The sequence below is a fragment of the Solenopsis invicta genome, chromosome 3 (genome assembly GCF_016802725.1).
Source record: "Solenopsis invicta isolate M01_SB chromosome 3, UNIL_Sinv_3.0, whole genome shotgun sequence".
Taxonomy (NCBI): Eukaryota; Metazoa; Arthropoda; class Insecta; order Hymenoptera; family Formicidae; genus Solenopsis; species Solenopsis invicta.
This window is the reverse complement of record NC_052666.1, coordinates 23659727-23685584: the sequence shown is the minus strand read 5'-3', so window position 1 is coordinate 23685584 and position 25858 is coordinate 23659727. Positions and strand designations below refer to the sequence as shown.

Here is a 25858-nt window from a genome sequence, read left to right as displayed (position 1 = left end):
GTAACCTCTGTATCGATCAGCGGTTTTTTTCTTTTACTTTCGGAAAGTATTACATAAAATGAGAGAAAGGAAGGAAAAATATATTACGGTTAAAAGAAAGGGATGAAAAGAGTCATAATCACGACGTTGCTATGCAGATAGGAAGTGCACGGAATAATTACAGATTTAATTAGTGCGTACGTAACTTATATTACGCACTGGACTTTACGCTGTAATACGTAAATGGTAAAACAAGAAACGGGCATTCTTTTAATATTAAAAAAATTAACAGTGCATAAAGATTTCTTTGTACAGCCAATATTTTATATTGCAAATATTACATTACAAAGATATTAATTTAATTACAACAAATACCGCTTAATCATTTTTATTTTTATCGTACATCTTGCATTCTACCGTATAAAAACCATATTTCGCATGTTACGATAAGAATATCTATGAAGGCAATCGTAGGTCGAAAGAAACGAAGCGATAATTTCTCGTTACATTCCAAATGTTCCTGAGGGGAGACCAAGGTCCTCCTTAAAGACTCTCACAAAACTGCGTTCACTTTTGTGCATCATCTTGTGAGTCACCTTCGTGTTTCTTTATTTTTTCCTCGCTTTTGGCGCATTTGTTTGTTTTAATGCGCATTAGCAAACCCTCAGTGATTCCGATAACATCTAGAACGAGATTTCGCTTATTTCGAAATAAACGACTGTTTTGATTTCGTCGAACTATTCATTTGGACAATCTGTCAAGCCTTATTTCAAATATCAACGAAAATAATATGCGTGAATGCACGCAAGAATATATATTAATATTAATGATTTTTTTGTTTATTTCAGCGTGCGCATTAGCAAATTCTCAATGATTCCGATTACACCTAGAACGAGATTTCGCCTATTTCGAAATAAACGATTCTTTTGATTTCGTCGAACTATTCATTTGGACAACCTGTCGTGCCTTTTATTTTAAACGCCAACGAAAATAATGTATGTAAATGCACGCAAGAATATATATTAAAATTATAATAATATTAATATTAATGATTTGTCTGTTTCAATGTGCGTATTAGCAAATTCTCAATGATTCCGATAGCATCTATTTCGTCTATTCCAAAATAAACGACTCTTTTGATTTCGTCGAACTATTCATTTGGACAACCTGTCGCGCCTTTTATTCCGAACGTCAATAATATATAGTATCATAATAATATTATTAATATTAATGATTATATAACACTGAAAACGTAAAATAGTTTTAAATGCAATTTTAGATTCAGTAACAAGGTATGTAAAATAAAAAAACATGAATGGTAAAACGATACGAATAACCTGAAAACGTAATTAGTCTTAATAAATCTTTCTAAAGAAACAGCCGCCAACGTTTCAGTGAAAGATATTTCAATCATTCCATATACGTTTGTAGATATGTTATTACATCCTTTGATAAATGCTGCAGTTACAGGTATGAATGTCTGCAAACTCGTAAAAAGAGAGCTCCTACGCGAAACATTTTATAGCCACTAATGCTCGCCTTAAATCAGCTAATGTCAGATAACGAAAATAAACGACGATTTCAACAATTAATGGAATCTTTAGGCATTACTGCTGTAATGTCTCATTGTGATTTCTTAAGTATTAATTACAATTGGAAAGGCTCTCACATCCCTTCCATTCCGTTTCACGATATCGCACACGTTTCACCTTTCGCATAAGACGAGGTCCCACGAGCGCTTTTACGATATTTTTGATTGTTGGTCCGGAAACGGATTCTCCCGTCACCAGTGAAAGTGTGACGTGGCACGATTTTGTTCTCTGTGAACCGGAGTTTGTAACGGCAGGCAATTCAGAGTTTGGTACAATCAAGCGAAGCTTCTCAACATGTTTCATAAATCGTTTGACAAAAGCGAACAAATATAATGAGTAAATAAATTTCTTTCTCTCCTTACTCACGTTGTAAATGTGAATTTCTCTCTTTCTCCTTTCCCTCAAAAAATAGCTTTTATAAATAAAACAGAATAATGTCCATTTTGAAAAGTAGAAATCTAGAATTAAGAAAAAGTTCTTTATAATGATAACGTTGTCTGAATCTCGCTAACGCAACAAGGAAATGTTATTGCATTTTGTTTTAATGATTTTAATTATGTAATCTCTTGATTCACGTGGAATATCCGTTCCATGTGATTCTTTTATGCAGTTCAAAATCGTGTAAATAGAGTCTGCTATTACGGAAAATTATAATTTTTAAGTCAGAATTATACTAGATTCAGTAGCACAAAAACAAAAATGGAATAGAATGGGAATAGAATAAAGGACAAAGAAAAAGTTCATTATTGGTAAGGAAAAATAGAAGAAAAAAGGGAGAAGACATATATTTTGCTTTTATTATATATATGAAAAAAAAAAAATAAAAAAAAAATAAAAAATAATCGCTATAGAGACACGTAATAATTAATGTATTTTCCATACGTCAAAAAAAAACTGAATGATATAATAGCATAAATAATCAAGTAAGAACTTTTAGCTCACTGATAAAAGAGAAGATTATAGCTACTGTGGACGGCTATTCCTATTATTTTCGTTATTAAGTAACAAATTTTAACAATTGCTTATGGAATTAATTAATAGCCCGTCGTTTTTTTCATTGGGCGCTAATATGCTAATACACGATAACTGACAATTGTTATGAGGCATTTTTACTTTTCAGCACTTTTAAACATTTTCAAGGTACATTTAGCACTTAATTACACATACTTCCTCGTTGTTTTTAAACTTGAGTATTATCACACAAATGTATGTATACTAGATTATTTTTCTTTAGTTATTTAATTTTTTATTTGACTGTGCACATTTTAAGTTATGCAAAATTAAACAATAACATGAAATTTTATTAATACGATTTTTTAAGCAAAATTTTTATATCGAAATATTTCTTTGCTAAATAGACTGTTATTTTAGAAAGCGATGTTCAGCAACATTAAGTAGTATCATTTTATGCTTGTTGTTTAATATTAATCAAGGCATATAAAATGATATTTCTAATATCTCAAAAGTTTCTGATCTAAACAATAGAAAATTAAAAATATATTATTTTGTAACGAAATTCTATGTGTTTTTTAAACTAAACCAAATTTTAAAAATTATTTTTGGACTAGCCATATTATCACACCACTTTTTCTCTTCTACCGATTATGCAGTGAATATTTTTATAGATTACGTCCTAAGTGATAAATATTTCGTTACTTTGAGTCTAGAACCTGTTAAGCAATATTTTGACGAATATAATCGTTCAAGTTTAAATATTTAATATTAATTATAAACCAAGTTATTCAATAAAATAAAAATGGATGCCATATTACCTTATTTTCCTCTATAATTTCAATAAATATCATGGAAAAATGTATTTTCTGACCTAGTGAAGTGAGATCGCGTGACACTAAGAGACCACGTATAAAAAGTATCTCGTAAACGAAGGTATTATTTATTGAGTAAAAAAACTGCGCATAAAAAGAACCGTGTAAATCAAAGAATAAATGTAATACCATTATACACTGTAAAAAAAACATTTTATGTTTGTTAAAGCCGTTAATTATTAAGAATTTTGTGTTAAATTTTCAATATACTCGTATATTAATTTAGTATAACTTGGTTGAATATTTCGTGTTAAATAAAAATTATTTTCAATATGTTTTAGTTTTAAAATGTAAATTCCAAATTTTACTGCCGAAGTAACTTCCACAATTTGTCTCCAAATTATATCAAAATAAATCATTCTTTGCATTAATTTTTTGCATAATATTTGTATCACTCTTGAACATATTTATCTTGTGTTTAATTAACACAAATTTTCTAACTGTGTCTTTTCCTCTCAGCCTTTTTTCCGCGCACTACCGCGTTTCTTAACTTTCGCTGACAAAATAGCAATGCATCCAATTATTCAGCTAAGAATTAACTATCAATGTAGCGACTATCGTCATCGGAAAGAATAGTTTGTAAATGCGAATGTTGTTGACCTTGCAGTTGCTGGGATTTGCATGAAGCCATTCGATCGCGGGTCCGGGTGCATGCAATCGTATTCTGTGCGCTACTCGATTGCATCTAAAATACAAGTTTCACGTATTATACGTGACACACGTTCGCATGATGACGACGCTATAGGTGCCGGTTCAGCATTTTTTCGTTCGGGGTAAAAGTGAAAATGATCATTGATTGGCACAGCGCGGTGCAAAGGTTTCTCTCTCGAACGGATGTTTCGACGTTTTTGCCGTTCGATCCTTCGAATCGATTACGCCGCATTTGCGAAAGGGTGAAAAGAGCGGTCATTGAGCTTCGCCTGTTTTTCACCTGTATTTCAGCAAGAATCGTTATTGCTGAAATGAGTAATGAGAGTCTGGGTGATTACATGGGTTTGTAGCAAAGTGAAATTGACGTCGTCCGATCTATTTTTGTCAACTCACTTTTAATCGCGCAGCCTCAGCCTTATGCGGCGCTTAAAATAGCAAAAAACCGCTCGAAAATATTGATATCACTCAAAGACGTTTGACGTCATCGAAGTGCATGTGACAAACGTATGTATGTCATTCGAGTGCGATGCCGTAATGTAATTTACATATGCACTTACCGCATACATGCGCAAAAACATATACGTACGTACGTGTCATAGATCGACTGTGTTAACCTATCGCTTAATAAACATTCTTTCCGTCTATGCGGATCTTTTAAAGATGTGTTCATTTCGCATTCATATACAGAAAAAAAAGATAGCGAAGTTATGGTTCGTTACACAAGTTTAACAGAAATAAATTTCTTTCCTAGACTATTAAATCTGTTTGGTTATAAATATTATACTTGTCAAACTTGAATAGCGAGATATAATTTTGCTCTATGTGCAAAAAACGAATACAAAATGTGCATCTCTTTAAAACAAATCTGTGAAGATGGAAGAAATATTTGTTAAAACAGTTATATAACTGCTGTCTGATATAATTTTTTTTTGCAACACCATCAAATCTGATAATAAATGTTGAATTTACGAACCATAGCTCTGTCTTCGTCCGTGTGCTGATCCTATCAGCGCATAATAAAGATGTGATTATCATGCTTTTAATAATTGTCAACAATGCGTCCGGTTAACATAAATCATGGATTTTACTTCAAGGAAACACTTTATTTACGACGCTCGGTCGAGACAGTAAGAAACTCTTGCAGAAATAGTTTTTACGCCATAGCGTCTTAACGAGTGAATAATATTGTCATTTTTATCGTGTAATCGGGCAAACATTTCGTCGCACGGCCCGGCCTCCTTTTGGAATTAGAAAGTATAGATGAACTTGAAATCTCTGGATGACGACGATTTTACCGACAGCCACCTTATTAAAACTATGAAACAGAAAGTTCGATTAACGTCAAGGCTTTGGTGAACGTTCGCCAGACGGAGACACCTTTATCTGCATCAATAATATCTCAAATTTTAATTGCTATCTATTTAATTGCCATAAATTTTCAATGACGCACTCGCGATACTTTCTCTCTTTGCTATTTCCGCGGTACACCACGCGTGAAACACGTAGCGTTCAAAAGAATAGCTGACTACTTTACGCTAGTGTTACACAAAAGTTATTTCCGATACGAGACATACGTTTCGTTAAATTAGATCGCCGTTAGACCTGTTGACAAAACCGAGAGCCTTTCACTTATTTTAAGCGATGATTTAAGCGACGACGGAGTTCTCTCGGCGAAGAGGCGGCCGATGTATATTCGCCTGGAGTTAAGGACAGTCTGATTATAGTCTAGACAGAATAGATCGTACGTGCGAGTCGCAGCGATCGTTGGAGAATGAAAGGTAAATGGTGATCGGCGACTAACGACAACGGTGATAAGTTCACGTATACGCCGCGGAGAAACCAGTTTTTACTTCATCTCTGACTGATCTGATTTCCTCTCTGAATAGCAATTTATTTCTTTCATTAAGTTCATTTTTTCATAGCTTACTTACCAATAGTTTATCAATAATAAGCGACTACAGAGGAGAAATATACCGGAAACGTGTAATCTCTAATGCATCGATGTCTACGTTGATTTACGAAATCGTTTTCAAGCTTTTCCATTGAAAAATCGTAATTTCGGGTCAGAAAACAACCGAAAGAGAGAGGGAGAGAGGAAGAGAGGATTTATGAAATTCATTCTGTAAGCTATATTCTTCTTTGATATAGATATATATGCATTATCTACGTTTTATTTTTTTAATTAATGTATTCGCACAAATTAAGTTTTGAGATCTTTATTTCTCTTTTCACCGATGTTGCAAAAATTATTATGGTTTTATCAGACTTGAGCGGAAGAGCACGTTGCAAACGCGATGTTGGGAATCGCGCAAATCGTTCGACAGCACGCTGTACACTGACCGTGCATTTGTGCAATGGAAAGTTTATCGGCCGCGTATGTTCCATTCTTTTTTCCGCGTTGATTTTATCGCGCTCGATTGAACAACATCGAGTCGTTGATCGTGTCTTGCTATTAGTGTCATACAGTTACTTAAACATTACTAGGAAGTAAGTTCGCTAAAAATACAAATTTCATAATTTGTATATAATTAATATGTAATTCTTTGCAAATGAAATAACAATACATAATAATCAAAAAATAGAAAAAAAATCTATATTTGTATTTTTTAAATGCATTCCTATTTTATATTTGACATGAGAAAGGTATTATATAGAAGATATTTGACAACAAATGAGAGCAAAATTAAATAGTAATTATAAATATAAAAATAAGAGACCTAATAAAAAAGATAAAAATTTAAATGAAGTCAAATATATGTGTGAAAGCAGCTCGTATAGTATTTACCACATATCAAATATAAAACAGGCTAAATAAGTCGAAAAACGTTTAAATATTCAAATGTTTATGCTTATTTTACATAAAAATTTAAATATTCAAATTTAAAAAATTAAAAATAACATTTCAATGAAAGTTTTGTTTTTTAATTTTATGTATGGGAATTAAAATATCTTCGAAACTTTTTATATAAATATTTAAACATATATAATGAAAGAACAAAATCACTTTCACTATTCTACTATTTTTATTTTTCATCTTATTTTATCTCATCTAGAAATATTCTTTAAATTTTCTTTCACTTGTTATTGAACAATATATTTAATACCTTTATACAATATTTTTGTATATAACTTTTTTTTATTATTGCACACATGTATACATACATTGTTACAAATGCCATAAAATTTTATGTATTTTTAAGTTATACATTAAATGTAATGTACATTTTTAATTTATAACAGAAAAGCTTGTGCATGAAAATTAGTACGTTTTTGAAAAAACATTAAATTTACGTTACATTACTTTTAATGTACGTTTGATGTAAATGCTTCAAATTTGTTTTTGTTACACGACATTAAATTCTGCTACGATTTTTAACAGTGTATGTAAAAATATATATTATCCTAAATAATACTGCATAATTATATATTTATCCCTATATCAGATTTCTTTATAAATCATTTCAGGTATTGCGTCCAATTATGGTCCAATTATAAATTGTGATACTGAGAAGTTTCATACAATCCTTTTTTCGCCGAAAAAGTAAAAGGTTACCGAATGTAACCGGACAACCTTCTCTGAAGAAATATCCCGAACTGACATTTTACACTCACTTGTTTTTATCATGGCCGTATTTTCGTGTTTCGCAAATGATTCTTGTAATTCAAGGATCGTCGCGGTCGCTTTTCAACTTTTTATCTTATTCATTGATTTATTCATTTAAATAATCTAAATTGCTTATTGGAAATGTTTATAAATTTATGCAGTTTTGGCATTTTTAAATATTCTAATTTTATTTGGTTGCATTAATCGTTTCAGTCTTTTTTTCCTTCAATAAAATGTGTCATTTAAAATTTGAATTAACCTGTAAATACATCTTTGAATTCAAGTTTGAACGTAATATCTTAGGAATATCTTGGGAATATAAATACATAGTGATTTAATTAATAATAGTTACTGTTATGAAATATTTAACATAAAAAGAACAATTTTATTAAAATATCTAAAAATTTACCTCGATATCTGAAAATTGTATTAAAACATGAAAACTTTTTACAGCATTTCTCAAATGTTTATTACGCTTAAACTTTCATAATTATTTTAATACTTTGACTTTCAGATCTGTATATTTTTAGCTAAATTTTTAGATACTTCAGCGAAACCGTTCTTTTCATATAATTAAAATAGCGTAATTAACTGACAATGTTTTAATTACTAGAAAGCGTATGTTAAACGATTTTTGTTAAATAAAAGATTAAAGTTTTAATAAAATGTTACAGCAATAAGTAGATTACGTAATAATTTAAATAAAAAAAAATATATAAAAATAATTTATATATTCAAAAAAGATTTTGATTTAAGGTCAAACTTTCAATATTTGGGACACTGGCAGTAATTAGTCTATTTACCTTATTTTCGCAATGTGAATTGTTCATAAAGTAAAATTTTCCAACTCGGTTCTCTTTACTGTGACTTTCTACCTCGCATGCCCTAAGCAAAATCAGCCACTTTCAACTCGGCTCGTGAGAGCTGTCATTAGCGTGAGCGGGTGTGAACGCGTCCTTGCTTTGTGCTTACAAGAAACGGGATGCCATCGCTCATTACAGACACTCGTTCTCTTTGTTTCCTCTCAGAACCTCAAGATCATGTTCACGGTCGTGACCAAGATAAATCTCTGAATATCCCCGCTGTTACAATTTTACCTTAATCGATTCTGTTTCATAAGAAAGTATTGGACATGGGGAGACATGGTTTTCCCATGAAATTGGAAAACAAGCCCTAGATTTTAAGATTTAATTCAAAGAATTGAATTATCTTGGTATGTCTGAAACATACGCATGAAAGGAACGGTTTCGCTAAAAAATTTAAAAATATACAGAGTTAAAAATGATCTTATTGCATCATCAAAATAATTAGATATCAGGCTGAAATTGGTTGCTAGAATGTTAAACTTTTTATAGCATTGCTCAGCATATTTGAATGTCCTTCATACACTAAAAAAAGAATGTCTTGTCTAGTACAACCATAATATTTTGACTGCAAAAAATTAAATATATAGTAAGTACATGATTAGTAAATATATTGTTATATCGCATATATTTAGTACTTCTTAATCAATCTAAATAACAGAGACATAATCTATCTGAACTGTCTGTAAAATTTAGAAAGTTTCTTCTATAGCCAATCATGCTTGCTATAAAATTTAATTGCTTAATTAGCAATATAGACCTAAATTTTCTAAAAAGAGTGCTAAAATGTTGCTGTAAATGTCTAAGTTCTATATGTGATAAACAATATTTAGCAGATACAAAAAATAGCAATAAATTTTTGACAACTAGAAATCTACCTATAACAAAACATTTTTTTTTTTAGTGTAATTATTTAGATGATCCAACAAAATTATCTTTAGATCTATATTAATCTAAATTTTTAGACACTTTTTCAAAACTATTTTTTCCGTGTGTGTTTCGAAAATTCTTTGAATCTTCTTCATGAATTCTTCTTCTTTACAGTCCAGTAGATTTCCAACTCTAGGAGTGAAACGCATTCTTGTTTCGTAAAGAATTCTAGACTTCCTGAGGGCTCAACGAGTTCTTGTTATTACCGTACGTATAATATAGTCGCTAACGATGCAAGTTACTAAATGATTAGCCTGAGGTTACGTCTAACAAATGTATAGCATAAATAAGTACGAGTCTTACGAAATAACATTTGATATCGATGAGGCTGCAGCACCCGGAAGAAGAAGAAGAAGATACGGTAACGCCGGTGAACTAGTTTCGATGCGCAATCGCTTAATCGCCCGGTAATCAACGTCCATTTGTCACCGTCATCGCCATCGTCATCGTCTAACGTAATACCCATCTACCATAGCTCCAGAAAATAAGTAATTCCACCATTTACAGTATTACAAAATTGCCACGTGCTCTTACAAGATTAAGGCACTCGCGTCCCTTACGAAAGTCACTCACTGCCTGTCATCACGTTGTACATTTCGCATTACATATTCGCCCGCCTGTGCATGCAATTATCCAAATGTCGGAGAGAGGAAGACCTCGTCGATGACAACGACGCAATGACGGAAGCGAGCGTAACCGCCCCCCCCTAAGTCCGATGTACTATGATTAGCGAAGCCGATATCCTGATGGTGCATGGAAAAAAACGCATACTTCCGCGATCAGGAAAAAAACAGACCTTTGATTAGGCTCAGCCTATAAAGCAACCATGTTTCTATTCAACTGTCCAGTTCCTCAACTACGATCCTCGTGTCCTACGAGCTCTTTCTTCCGAGGTCGAGCGTGCGTCTAGTTTCGTCAGTAAAATCGAAAGAGCTGTCCATACTTAATTATTTCGACATGCAAATTGCTATTCGTAGAGGATGGTTATTATTCCGCTCGTGGTAATGAGTGAAGTGTGAAATCGAAAGTTCAAGTGCGTTATTACTGAAGTTACACAACTCACTGTAGCCATTTTAAAGTTTGCATTATCGAGTTTATCAAGCGCATCGACAAAATTAAAAGCATAAGAAGTATAAAAAGAAAGAGAATGTGACATTAATTTCCGTCGTAGATCATGATATCACGATCGTCCGCTAATTTTATTTAAATCTTTAAAGCTTACGAATGAAATAATCTTTGTAGAAAAAAATATCGATTCTCAAGATGTTCCTCATGTTATCGAGGATACTGTCTCGTACGAACTGCATTCTGATTTTGGTGATACTCAATCACGCGTCTTCGGCACCTGTGCAATCCAGGAAAAACTCGCCGCTTCAAAACGAACAAGGCTTCTCGACCTTTCCAAAGATCGTGGAATTCCAATTACCGCTCAAAATCGCCTCGAAGGAAGATTTAGTTGCTTGGTCTAAATATGTGTCGAATTTGATGGCGACAAAGGTAAATTTGACGCCGATTATGAAGAACTCGCCGACAGCCGAGAAACGGCTTCCCTTTATGAACGATTTAGGCTCAAAATCGAAGGAGATGATGATGAAGAAGGCACCTGTCAATGAGAAACGACAGGGCCCGCCGAACTATCCGGCGCGAAGACTCAAGGAACCCCCTATGCAAAGACCGGATGACAAAGTGGTCGCTTTCCCTTTGCCCATAGGAGCAATGCAAACGACAACACCGAAACCGCAGGACCATTCTAGTTTTTCTACCTCGAGTATCAATGGACAGACTGATTTCGGACAATACGTGGACTTCAACGTTGGGAATTTCTTTCAGCAAAGTGAGATTGATACCTTTGGGAATTTTGATGCCTTCTTGCAGCCACCTGCCAACGCGTATCTTCCAGTACCGCCGAGACAGACAGATGATACCGCTAAATCGAATCAAAATGCTGTCGGTAAGAATTCTTTCAACTCCAATAAGTCGACAAAACTCCAGAATACGATGAATCCTTCGAATCCTCGCGTCAAAACCCAGAATGACGAGCTCGGAGCTCAGATGTTGCCGTTTTCCGTGAATAACGGATTAACTGAAGTGAATATGTCGCGTATAGGTGAACCTCTGTTGACTTTTCCATTCCAAGCGATGGTCACAATCACTAAAGAGCTTCCAGCAGCTACGATGTTACAACTGCAGGATTACACAGATCTTCCGGATGAGTTTCTGCCGTTCTTCGAAAACAACTACAGACCTATGAACGAATCCGGGCACGTTTTCAATGACTTCATTACCGATACGAGTGAAACGAAGACACAGGGAAACGTGAAAAAGGCGGAAAACAAAAAGAAGTCACAAAATGTACGCGAGCAAAAAAAGCAAAGTCAAAAAGCGAACGCCAGAAAGACGAACGCAAAGACGAGTGCAAAGAGTCAGAAGTCGTCGGTGAAACAACAATCGGCCGTACTCGGAGATTTGTTGAGAATGTTAGGTATCTTGCGGAAATTGACGAAAAATTCCACGGAGATTAACGTCGCGACACCTGTACTCTCTATCTTGAAAGGTACGAACACGCAGAAGATACAAGTGGCTTTAGAGGAGGTAAGTAGGTCGCAAGCAGTGATCAATTTTAAATGCATATAAATGTATTAATTTTAACAATGTATATCTAGAAAAATTTAAACAATTTATGTTTAGACAAAACATCTGTGAGATTAATAATAATATAATATTAATATTATAAATCTGTAATTGGGAAGAAGAAACATGTGTTGCTATTAAGAATGCTGTAAAATAATAAGAATAGCAAAATAATAATTTTTACATAATAATTTACATAATTGTAAAAAAAATCATAATAGCCGCTTTTTAGGATTATTATAAAAAGCTGAGATCAAGTTTTATCTTTAAATAGACGATTCTTAAAGGAGAAAAGAATTTGCTTTGTCCACATTTAAGAATTTTAATATCGTTTTAAAAATCTTAGTTTAGCTATTAAATTCTCTTTTTTTTTTGTATTTTATATGTAACTCAGATAAATTATTCCGCATAGCGTTACACAAAAAAAAGATAAATAGACGAGATAAAAACGAGATTCGTAAAAAAAGTTATAGTAGTTAAAATTTATAGCTGATTAAAAGAGATACGCAGAAAAAAACGACAATAATTAGAAATAAAAATTGTGAAACTGCAAATTTACAATTGATTGCCTTGACCACAATATTTTCAACTTGTAAACATATGATTTAGCATAACATAAATATGTATAAAGTATCGCGTTGGAGATCCATTACACAAATGAGAATCAACAACAAATTCTCTCTTTTTTTTGTCTTAAATCTTATATTGCATCATAATTCTTCAGAGATGTTTCAAAAATATTTCAACTAAATAAGGTAAAACATTTCGTAAAAATTGCAAAATATGTTTACAACATTTTAAAGACAGCTTTGGACCGCAATTCTTGAAGCCTTATGAAAACATTGCTGAAAAAATCTGTAACCTTTCTAAGTAAATAAGCTGAAATCTTCTTGAAATATTATCGGTCGAAGTTCTCTGAATAATAAATTTTAATGTCACTTCTGAAATACGTATAATTAAAAGTGATATATTTAAAGCAATGAATTTTGAATTGCATAACCTACCCAAAACAATGTCGAAATGACACAAAAATGAATCGTAATCATCGATCGAAAAGTGACTTAGTAATTATTTTAGAATCATTTTAATATCATGATAACATTTTATTCTGCTCAAGTGTTTTAAAGTTTATACTGTATGTAATACATTTTAGAAACAATTCATATAACATTTTGAATTTTTCCGGAATTTTTGCACATAAAATGTACAATGTCGAAATCTTTCTAATAACATTCCGCAACAATCGATGCTTTATGGGACAGATTTATTGGCACAATTAAAATTGTTGAATCGCCCTTGATTGACATTCTGATTACGTAATAAGAATACAAGTAATAAAATAATTTATTCTTTTTTTACATTTTTTACACACATGTAGTGTTTAAATCATTATATTTGTATATCGTCGTTCGCTTTCAAAGTAACTTATATAACTATATCCATTTGCCAAGAATGTAAGAGTATCGCTAATTAAAATGTAATTATTTATTTTAGGCGCTGCCTAATCGAAAACGCAATCAAATATTTCTAGCGCAACAAATGAATGTATGCAGTTTATACTTTTTTTATTTACTGTAAAAACACGATGTCTTGTGTTTTTATAACGTGAAACATTTCACAGGAGGACAATGATAAAAATGACAATGATGGGGTCCGTGATACTGAAAACGATGATATTGAAAACAGTGGTAATGGAAACAGCAATAATGAAAACAGCGATAATGAAAACGCCGATAATGAAGACATCGATAATGGGAACAATGATGACGAAGGACCGCAAACAGAAGCACAAGAGGATGACGAGGAAGGGGGTGGATCTATACAAGCTATACTCGACTTATTACCGTTAGCTGCGCCGATTCTCGAAGATCTTAGTGATGTAACATAACACACATAATAAATTTACAACGGCCCCTAGACGCTTAACAATATTGCAACAATATTGTACAATATTTCTCTAGGCAATTTAAAATAAACTCGAAACCTTTATGCAATAATGCTGAGCATCTAAAGGTCGCTTAAGCACTCGTGAATTTTCTGTATTCGTGTTTTTGATTGCACAAAACATTATATCGCAATACAACATTAGAGGTGAAATCAGTATGAAAAATAGTAAGCTATGATTATATTTTAGCCGAATTCCGACGTTGATATAGTAGAGCTGCTTGAAGGTGCACTTCCTCTTCTCGAAGGACTCTCTGATGTAAGATTAATACATTCTCCAAATTATGCGTAGAGATTTAATTATACAACGGTAAAATATTTGTTCTCTTGTAGCCAGAGGAAGACGGATTTGATATTCCTGGGGTTCTACTCCCACTCTCCCAGAGGCTCAGTGAGGTAAATTTGTTAATTTCGAGTGTAATTTTTATAATCTCTTCTCTGAATAATAAAATTTCTTCAGGGCCCAGAGGGACAAGGCAGCGATTCTGGCTCCATTTTAGGACCAATTGTTCAGTTAATAGCGCCGTTGAGCGGACCTCTTTCGGGTCCTCTGATCGCTCCGCTGAGTCGTACCAGTAGTGGCGTAAGAATTTTATTTCTACCTTTATATTTAAAATTGTAGAATTAGCAATAAAAGAGAAAATAATGCAATTTTGCGGATACAAGATATAAACGAATAAGTATCAATTTGGACTTTCAGCCCGACGGCATACAGGGATCGGCATCTGTATTTGGCGCATCGGCTGAACCTTTAAGCAAGGTAATCTATATGTTTGCAAGCTTTTCTGTGTTCATTTATATTCACACGATATGTACTTGTGATTTTGAATTATTAATTTATCTATTCGTGCTCTCGTCAATTTTAGCCAACGGGACCATATGGACAATCAGTGTTGTCGGGCCTTGTTGCCGGTATCACCGCTAAACTAAGTAAAGTACGCATCATAAAACTAACTACATGAAACTTCTATACGATTATTTATATGATTTTTATTACTCTCTTCTTCTATTTATATTTTCTATTTTCTAAAATTAAACGAAAACTTCCTTATTATTTCTAATTTTCAGGAATCCGCTCTTGCGGCAGGTGATTCGGATGTGAAATCTCTAGTAAGCTCGATTGTGCAAGGCGTACTCGCTGGTGCTAGTGCTGGATCCCAACAGAAGAAGGGTTACGGTTACGGTTATGGTACTCCATACGGTTATGGTGCTCGGAACAATAGTAACGTTAATAGATATGGCAACAATGACCCATATCACACATCCACAACCTACGACCATTATCAAGCCTACCCTGATTATAGCTACAAACCTACTAAATCAGTCCTTACCGAGCCGATACAGACTATCTTAGGCGCTTTCCTGAAGCTATCGGCCACGTCGTCGACCTCCAGTGCAAGTCTATCAGGCACGTCGTCGGAGGGGAGCTCAAAGCAGTCAGCCTCTGCCTCATCAAAAACATCACAAGAAACACCCACGTATGGTCCACCCACACATGCGACTTATCCACACACATATCATCCGACTTACGTAGCGGCGCCCAAACCTTCTTACGCTGCATCTCCGCCGGCGAGCTCTTCGTACACGTCATACACGCAAAGACGAACACGGCAGCAAAAGAAAATGTGAATTACATATCATTCCGCCTGCAGTTTATTACTTTATCGGTATTCATAAAATCATTTCCGATAGATAAAGTGTACTTCATAATAAGAAACCATAGAAATTCTTAGGATTACTTCTTGGATTTTTTTTTACGTAAAATCTATTTGAAAAGACTACATTTAAGTGCAGCTGTCATGACTACGGAATCGGTTCATGACCTCTCTGGTAAATCCCAGTGATGGTTTTCGCAATAACGAACTCATTGATACAATCGAGATCATGTGGGTTCTGTATGACACAATAATTGCAGAATAATCTTAGTCGCGCAAGGACGGCTGTCACGTCATCGTTGAGATTGTTCTGAACTTTCGTTTTCACCTTATTTAAATTGTTATTTCCTGTGAATAATCTTGTGGCTAACTGTGAATAATTTCGTGCAACATACATGTACAAACACCTCGCCATTCGCCCTTTTAACGATTGAATATTGTATTCGAACATCAATTACAAAATATAATTATTAATAAATATGTATAAATAAAATAAAATTTATTTATTCTTACTAATCGAAATTATTTGCAGTTATTTTTTATAATTATTATCAGTATCTATCTACTGTCAATGCTAAGCGTCTTGGACATGATTTTATTTTAATTAGAATTAATTAAGAACTCCTTGGCTGTACGATACCAACTAAAAGTTATCAAAATGTAAAAACTGTAAGCTTTTCAGGTTTCTTTATTTTCTTTCTAATCAACGACAAAAAAAATTTGGGTTGTGAATGCATCCTGCAAAGTTGCAAAGAATGATATAATTAATAATGATTGATTGGTAAATCCGCCTTAGATTCTGAAACTTGATTATTGCGATTTATGATAGTTATCTAAGATATTATGATAGTTAGATACTTATCTAACGAGCGTGCGCAAATAACCAATCGTGTGATTTCGTACATAGAAGCGATCTTCCCTTTTCTACGGCGATCACGGTGAACTCACCATGATTGCGTTTATCCGATTTTGCAGATAAGTTTGTTTAGTCATGTAGGTTTATTACGTTTCAAATAGTTTTATATTTATTGTCACTTGCTCAATACTGATTTAATACTGGATTGTCGTAATTACGAAATTAGAAATGTATTTCTCGTGTAACCGTTGAGTACACGTTGTGATTCGTCAATACATACATTTGCGATTATTAGTAGTGCATTTGTACAAATCCATATCATTTGCTCTGTATCGCTTATATAAAATACATATTGCTTTTTTTTTAGTGGTAAATCAACTTCTCTCTCTTAATTCACTGCGTCATGTATAATCTCCGTTAAATCTAACAAATAATTTGGCTTATAATGACGTAAGACACGATTTCACGAGCCGCTCGAACCGGTTGTTTGAGGGATAAAAGTGATCACGTGATTGCCTTTGTCACAAAATTATTCATTAGCCAGCGGCTAAAATTTTCTAATTCGAACAGCTGCATGCTTATTATTTCTTATCCTATTTCATCTATGTACAACAATCGTCTTACTTGAATATAATAATACTTAAATGTAATAATTCCTATGAAATTTTTATATTTTCGGTAATTCTTTGAGAGATGCGATGCATACGAGTACATCCATAAATGTACTCTTGTCAATTGGAAAATAACTGCGACGTAATACTTATGACACATCTGGCGAAAAGGAAGCGTTAGCTCTTTTACGCGGAAAGAGACCTCGCATTTGTTTCATACGGCACATGCTAGTATAGGCGTATAAAAACGTACTTAAAAAAAAACTGATTGCTTGCGTATGCTTACGCATTACCCGGATCTGGTCCCGCGTATCCGCGTATGCGCGTCCGGGACACGCGCGAGGACCTAACACCCGGAAGAAACGGAACATTTCGCATTCTTGGACGCAACCAATTTCTTCGTATGTAGTTTTTACGACATTTTATAGGACTCAACTCGACTTGGGTTCTAAACAAAGGAGCGCGTACATGGCTGATGATGATGAAGAAAACCAGTTCAACTGGATTAGCGCGAAACGGCGTGAACGAAATTATATAGACAGATTTTACGACGAGCTGATAGATATTAAATATCCCGGATACTTGATACGGATACCTGCGCGATGAGTTACGTGATTGTCTCTAAGCGATGCTATTAACGATTTATTTTACTAGTAAGCGATGTCATAGTTTGTATCTTCTATCCCTTTCACATCGTCGGCACGGCTATTAATCATCACCGAGATAATAATTTGGCGATCCCTGCGAGCTATTTCAAACGTAACGTGTCGTATCGTGTTCGAACAGTTTCAAAGAAACACATCGATCCTTGGAAATTACTCGGGGCCCCATGAAAGCCGGTAATTTGCATAGGCCGACAGTTTCAATGAGACGTTCTGCAACACTAGAGCACGGTTTCACCGGGATTTGTCCTCTTTTTCTCTCCCGTGATTTCCTGGCTCCGTCTCTGTTACCTCTGAAACACACAGTCGACAGGTCAAACGTCGTCCCTCAGTATTACGGATTGACAGGTTTACGCAATCCGTGCAAACCAGCACCTTGTGCTCTCATTTATCGACCTGTTATATCCTTCATGAGCATCATGCTTTGCTCTCTTTAACGATTCAACGTTTTACATGAAGAAATATTATTAACATCGTACATATTTTATTTAACGTTAAATTAAGCACATCTAGCATCCGGGATGCGGATCTGTGCTCGTAACGTTGCGTCAACATCAATTTAATTGCCCCGCAGTAATAAATCGATATCTATTCTTCGAAATGAAAGTCCGCGCAATACTAAAATTTCTCGCCCCCCATTCAAAGAATCCGACTTTTGTCTTCTTTACCTCCTCAAATCGATCCCCAGATAACCTTAGCGGCGACACGCTTTCAACAGGAGTTTCGTAACATCTTCTTTTGTCTGCATAGATTCGCACTTGCGTCACGAAATAACGCGGATTTTATTAATTGATGCGTCTGAATCCGACGATTTCACTTCGATACTGATCACATAAATAATAAAATATGCAAACTAGCCGAAGCTGTTATATCAACGGAAGTGAAAATTCTTAATTAGTCGCATTCGTTTCCTGAACTTTGCATATATGATTAACATATTTTTGGAAGACTTTCATAGCCTTATTACATTAATGTAAGAGACGTTCTTTATACGATAAAATAAGTTCGAATCCTTACAATTAATTGTTGTAATTAATTAATTTAATTAGCCTTTACAAAATAATTCTCCATTTATTTTATACTTCTAAATAATTTTTTTCTTTTATTGGTATACATATCATATCATGATCTTGTAAACAATTTTTGTTAAGGAAAAGTATTTCGTATTCATTTTGTATAATCTATAAAATTAAGAATGGAATACACGTCACAATGAAAATAAATAACTCGAAACTTTATAAGTGTTCAGCATTAATCAATTAACTTATTTGTTAAGTAAAATAATAGATAAAAAATTTAAAGCATATATAATTAAGACCTATGTAATCAATTAATAAAATTAATTGTTAAACAATTTTGTATAATTAGTTAATTAAGTTTTAGCCTAATTAAATTAATCGATTAAAAATTAATGATAAGTATAATCACGATTAATGTAATAGATTATTAAAATAAATCAAATAGTTGAAAAAATAGTAAAATATGATTAAAAATTAATAATTACTAATTATTAATTTTTAATCATATTTTAAAAATATCTATAATCTTTTACGAACTATTACTAATTCAAAGAACATATTTATCATATTAAAAAATATTTAAAATAATATTCGATAAATATTCAATATTTAAAATAATAATCGATAAATTATTTTATTTGTTATATGTATGTTATGTAAATATACATATAATGAATGCTACACTTAAATTTGAGAGTAAACATTCAAAATGATATTAGTGTTGAATAATATTAAATTTTTTTGTAACATCTGTTATGTGTAAAAACTCCATTTCTGCACATAGCTTAACCGCTGTGCAATTATTGTTGCAGAGATATTATTTATAGCTCATAAAAACAAAGTGGTAAACAACATTTCCGACACTTACTACTGTGTCCAAAAAGTAAGGTGACATTGCATTTATTTCGAAAATTCTTTATTTATTCTTGCAAATCAATTTCGTCCCCTTCAAAGTAATCCCCCCCTGATATAATACACTTATTCCAACGGATTTTCCAATCTTCGAAACAGTTGTAATAATCGATTTCAGGAATGGCCTTTAGCTCCTTCTTCGCAGCGGCTTGAATCTCTTCTATCGACTTGCTTGAGTTTGCTGAATAGCCAGAAGTCGCATGGAGCCAAATCAGGTGAATACGGTGGTTGTGGAACGATATTAGTCGAGTTTTTGGTTAAAAAATCACGAATCACCGTTTCGAGTCGATAGAAGAGATTCAAGCCGCTGCGAAGAAGAAGCTAAAGGCCATTCCTGAAATCGATTATTACAACTGTTTCGAAGATTGGAAAATCCGTTGGAATAAGTGTATTATATCAGGGGGGGGATTACTTTGAAGGGGACGAAATTGATTTGCAAGAATAAATAAAGAATTTTCGAAATAAATGCAATGTCACCTTACTTTTTGGACACAGTAGTATTACTTTAAAAGAAAGTCGCTAAAGCTCAATAAATTATTACTGAAACTTATCCCGATTCTGTTCCATTCAAAACATGCAAATATTGATTTAGTGATTCAAAAGTGATAATTTTGATTTATAAAAGTTTGTTCGAGTCTCTCTCTCTCTCTCTCTCTCTCTCGCATGTTCCAACATACTCTTACTCACTCCAACGTGCTCCAGTACGTTTGCGACAAACATATACAATTACATCAATTTATTTTAATCGATTCATTTTATTAATTAAAATTTTACTTGATTAATGTGTAAGATTTATTTTAAAACAAATAAAAAATTTTAATTATTTATTATAATGAGAAATTTATTATAATTATCAAGAACTAAATTTTTAGTTGTACTTATAAATCGGTTAATTACATTTTAATTGCAAGTACAAATTACAACTACACTGAGTGAAAAATATCACGATTCCAACAAAAAGTCTATTCTCGTGCCATCTCGCCTCTCATTTTGTCAAGCTCCCGTTACGTTCCGAAAGATCGTGTCGTATTGATTTTCTCGATTGCTGTTTCGAGTGAAAGCACGTTTCACTTTATTTGACCTCTGAATCCTTCTAGAATTATACGGAAGATCATTCTCTTCCGGTAATGCCAAGGCGCCAGAACTGTCATAGTGCATCTTCTGGAAGTACGATTATAATATTGACAAATTGTCCATAAAAGTCTTGGACCTAGCTTTCGATGAAGCAGCAACTTTTAGAAAAACTAACAGCAATAAATCGCAAACAAATGACACGAACATAATAATTAAAAAAGAAAAGGAAAAAGCAAAAAAGTATTTTTAACCTAGCTTTTTAGTATTTTATAAATTCACTATACAATTATATCGTTTGAGTAAAAAATTTTGAAAAATAAAAGATTTTCATAGAAAAGAAGTCTTACATTAAAGACAAAGTCATTAGAAGGTAGAGAAAAAAATTTTTAATAAAATATTAGAAGATAAAACAGATTTTAAATCAAATAGACTCAAACAGAACGAGGGCAAGGTTAAATAAATATTAAATTTATGAGAGAAAAAGAAAAGGAGTAGAAAAATATAAAGTAATTTCCCATTTATTAGTTTGTGCAAAAACGCATAAAAGGTCCAGCAGCCGGTTAAAGATCGCAAAATAACATCGAAGGCCGTAGCCACTTTCTATCACCAAAGAAAGTGAAATTTTTCGTAGACTCGAGGTCGTTAGTTGACCCTCGTAATGCTTTGCCAAGAGATGACAGACATTCCAGTCGCATGCAGGTACATACTCTCATTCATATTACGCAAGACAGCCGATTTCATATTTCATCTCAATAAAATCCTTATTTAAAAATAGGTGAAACATTTTATATAATGTTACAGAAACTCTCTCTATTTGCTCTTTCCCGCAAATTCAAATACTTTAATTGTAATATTAATTTTACTCATGCCGTGTTTTTATTGTAGTTTTTAATTGTGCAATCAATCACGTAATAAATCATAAAAGAAATCTCATGTGGTTTCCATTTCGATGCAATTTCATTTTTGCAAGTGCAAATAATTAGGCATAAACGTCAATCAATAGAATTGGGTCATATCCCCATCGAGTTAAGATTAAGCTTACGTCACGTTCTTTCGTACATAAAATTAAAACGGGAGCCACTTTCATCCTTGTCATAGGCAGGTCATTGACACGACGTGCGAACAACAGGTAAGCCTGATTAATGCTAGTCGGTTACCCTATCGGCTGTACAAACCTGAAAAATCACTTTTGTGCTGGTAGACACACGTTGCTGAATAATTCGCAGTAACTGGAACGTTTGCCGCGCTCCGGAGAAACGTTAAAATGATCATATCCTGAGTACGTTAAACGCTCAATTAAGCAGAATATCGACATATTATATCTTGCATTATACACAGCAAGAAATAGATGATAAACAATGTTAATCCAAACACATTTTGCTCGTTACTACTGGCGAGCATGATATTTACGCTATTGATTTCCTCTAATCTCGTGCAACTTGTAGTATCGCGCTATTTTGCATTGTGAGAATTTATAGCTTGCGAAATGTGCGTGATTGCCCGCCTAGTGTAAATGGATCACGCAGAAATCTATTGACCTCCATTCAGACGCCGCGAGGCCTCGAAGGATCGTCCGCCGATCTTACCTAAGAGTCTTCCAAGAGTAGATCACCGTGGTCTAGAATCTCGGAATTGTACTAAAAAAAAAAAAAAATACAGAAAAAAGATTATCTCGATATCGTCCCATGTGTTCGATCGAATCAGAAACACATTATCATATTACGCATAGAATACTCAATAATGAGAACACAGCCTCATGTCAAAGCGACGCTCTGCGTTCAATTTATGCGTACGCGCAATCACCCATCGCACCTGTTCGATCGAAATTTTTATTTAACATTGCCCTTTTAACGAAACCTTCGATCGGTCTGTATCTTCGACCGACGATTTCTATTTGCTAATCGTCCACGATTGCGACTCGGTGGCATTTGGAGCCTCGCGCGACACCTACGGGGCGAGAAATCGCGTCACGTCGCTGGAAATGATCCGACGGGTTACGGACAGTCGCGTTTGCGAAATCGCAAACTGGAACAAACAACACAGTTGAATAGATGCACCTTGTTGAAACAGGGCATTCCGGGGACCGCGCCGCGAGATGCACAGACATCCGCGCGCATAATTATCATGTGGCTCGATTTCGCCACGTGGAATTGACTCGACGGTGTTAGCTGTGTCACGGCTAAAGCGATCTTCTTTGGCAATAATTACCAAGAGGATCTTGCAGCGGGTCACGATACGCCTTGCATCATCTGTTGGTTATAAAATAATTATAAAGAATCGCATGTGATTTATGTACACTTACAATCCGCGATATAAAAGGGATAAAAATACTATGCTGGAATAGCCTGTTCTTTTTTACAAATATTTTATAAAATTTTCTCGTTGACCCTTATCCAGACAAGCAGGGTCACACTGATTGACCACTACAACAGTAAGATAATCGATAGAAAGTTAAAGATAAAAAGATGATCGAGAGGAGAAAGAAGTCAAAATCTTCGGATAGAAGGAAAGGGAGAGCCTTAAGAGTGGGGTAACTGGTTGAGAATCGGAAAGTATGCGTTCGGTATAAATGACCATGCGAATATTTTATTCATCAAAGCCAATTAAATCTCGAATAATGTGGCATTAAAAATAAATATATACATGTCAAAATTAAAAATTATTCTGTCGGATGTTAAAACTTATAGTCTTTCAGATGTTAATCCTACAAAAAGATTGCCGACTGATACTTATTTATTGCTAATGAGATCGAAAAAAAGGCTACATCAATTATCATATTTATAGAAGATTGTTAATTATTGACGGGTTTATATCGAAGGCCTATAGGTTACCAAAAATCTACAAATCTAATAATCCTCTTCGGATATTTATATCATCTATTAAGGCCTTTTTATAAACTGGCTGTTTTTCTACATAAGATTATTATGGGTAGTATTAACTTTCAGCGGCCACGTAAAAAACAGTTACCATTTGGTTGACCAAGTTTAATGGTAGACCATTTGATGCTAATTATACACGAATATCGTTAGACGTGGTTTCGTAATTACGTAGTAATTACATAGTAAATTTACTAATATGCCAATAGAATTAGCTCTCTTGGCAATAGTACCACAATTCCAAAAGACAAATTTTTAATTGCCATTCGTTTAAATTTTCTCACATTTATTAAGAAATTTTATAAACAGATTTTTGACACCTCGATGGGCTCTCCGTTGTCCCCGATTATAGCCGACTTGGTTCTCCACGAGTTGAAAGGAGTTAATGTGATGGAGTGGATGCCTTTTCCATATTCAGTTCTATTTAAATATGTAAATGATATTTTTATCATTTACATATGGCAAACTCATCAAACATGCTCGACAATATATCAAAATTACATTTAACTCTTTCCATAATCGCCTTTAATTTATTATGGAGATTAAAGAAAACAACCACATTAGTTTTCTGGACGTCATGGTAATCGTGAGAACTGAGAGATTTTATTCAATTATTATAAGAAGCCTATTTGTTCTAAAGTATCTGAATTTTAATTCGAACCATCCGCTGTGTCACAAAAGAGGAGTAGTTACAGATTTACTTGACAAGATGATTAAACTTACAGACACGGTTTCATGAAAAAAACCTCAAGAAAACAATAGAAATTTTATTAAATAATGGATGCCCGCTAAAGGTCATTTTCTTAACCTTTAGGAACAGATTAAAACATCTTTCTCATGACACAGTGGAAAAAATGTAAGAGACCAATGATGTTGTAAGTGATGATACTCCGGCAAAAAAATCAAGTCCTTCACAGTCTCATGTATTAAATCGATTTCGGAAAGCCTAACACCAATTACGAAAGACATTAATTTAACGCATGTCTTTTCGATTCCGAATATGTTGAAATAATATACAATGACAGGCAAAGATGCCCTTGGGCCCTATGTCGCGATTGAAAGATATCTTATATAGACCAAACGAAAAGATTACTTAGCACGAGAATTAAAGAGCATATTTCGGACATTAATAAAAAATGTAAATTTCCTTCAATTGTATCAGAGCATAGGTTACATGCAAATTATGAATTCGATTGGAAAGGAATCAAAATTTTTGAATAACAAACCATCCTTTATAAAAATGACTGAATTAATTTACATAAAGAGATAACGACTTAATAAGCAAAGCGACATGGATCAGTTACAGAACCAGTACTTTCTCATCCTCAACCTTTACCCCACTCTTATAGGGGTCCCCTCTCTGCTTTTTCTGTCCGAATATTTTGACTTCTTTCTCAACTCAATCATCTTTTTATCCCAATTGGTAATCTTACTGTTGCCGTGGTCAACCAGCTAGATTTCGTCCAGAACAAGGTATTTTTATATAATTTCATTTCTTACATTTTATAATTTGACTCATCGGATTCGTTCATTATTTGTTTTTTTACTTTATTTTTTTTCGTTCTATTTTCTTCATTTTAATCTCTTGACACTAGTCTGACAGTTTTAACACTTAATGCCGATTACTTTAATACTTGACAGGTTACATAGTTTTATAATCAATCGTTGTAAATATCTGTTAGGGTGCGAGTCGGCCAACACACACTATTAAAAATTTCATGAAATTCAATATATTTTTAAATTACACATTAAATTTAATGTATCTATAACTGAAAATTGTGTGCATGAAAACAATGCACTTTTAGTGCACTTTTGACAACATTAAATATACATTAAAGGTACATTAAATGTTTTTAATGTGCCTGCTTGAAATTTGCTATCGTTACATTATATTAATTATATTAAATTCTGCTGCCGATTTTTAACAGTGCATCTTATGAGATCAAAACATTTTTCTGCAGTAATCCAACATGACATAGAAAGAATTGAAGAAACAAATTTTAGTACACACCGTTCAAATTTACGCATTATTCCGCACTGAGAATAACTTCGTTAAGAAATTGAAACGTCTGCAAGCATTTGATGTAAAGGAGTTCGTATACGAAAAAAGTAAATTGCATTGTAACCCAGAGTTTGTTTTGCTCTGTTTATCTTGAAACTTATTTTAAATAAG

The 25858-nt window shown here is 33.5% G+C and overlaps 2 protein-coding genes across 3 annotated transcripts in view; one reads left to right on the top strand and one right to left on the bottom strand.

The window, feature by feature from the left end:
• LOC105201020 overlaps positions 1-9948 on the bottom strand; it is a 43586-nt gene extending 33638 nt beyond the window's left edge. For both annotated transcript variants that reach the window (XM_011168854.3, XM_011168853.3), the window contains exon 1: positions 9749-9948. In XM_011168854.3, the coding sequence (XP_011167156.1) occupies positions 9749-9911 (163 nt within the window). In that variant the 5' untranslated portion in view covers positions 9912-9948. The remainder of the gene's footprint in view (positions 1-9748) is intronic.
• A 112-nt stretch (positions 9949-10060) lies between these two features.
• Positions 10061-17388, top strand: LOC105201019. Its single transcript, XM_011168849.3, has 9 exons — positions 10061-12037; positions 13571-13621; positions 13698-13955; positions 14211-14279; positions 14354-14416; positions 14481-14603; positions 14721-14780; positions 14887-14955; positions 15089-17388. The coding sequence occupies exons 1-9, from the start codon at positions 10709-10711 to the stop codon at positions 15647-15649; spliced, it is 2583 nt and encodes an 860-aa protein (XP_011167151.1). The 5' UTR covers positions 10061-10708; the 3' UTR covers positions 15650-17388.
• The last annotated feature ends 8470 nt before the right edge of the window (positions 17389-25858 follow it).

Bases quoted from the DNA above. Each gene is read 5' to 3' on its own strand.
- LOC105201019 (XM_011168849.3), top strand. From the start codon at position 10,709: ATGTTCCTCATGTTATCGAGGATACTGTCTCGTACGAACTGCATTCTG. The intron at 13,622-13,697 runs GTATGCAGTTTA...AACATTTCACAG, and splicing joins TTCTAGCGCAACAAATGAAT to GAGGACAATGATAAAAATGA. The intron at 14,604-14,720 runs GTAAGAATTTTA...TTGGACTTTCAG, and splicing joins TGAGTCGTACCAGTAGTGGC to CCCGACGGCATACAGGGATC.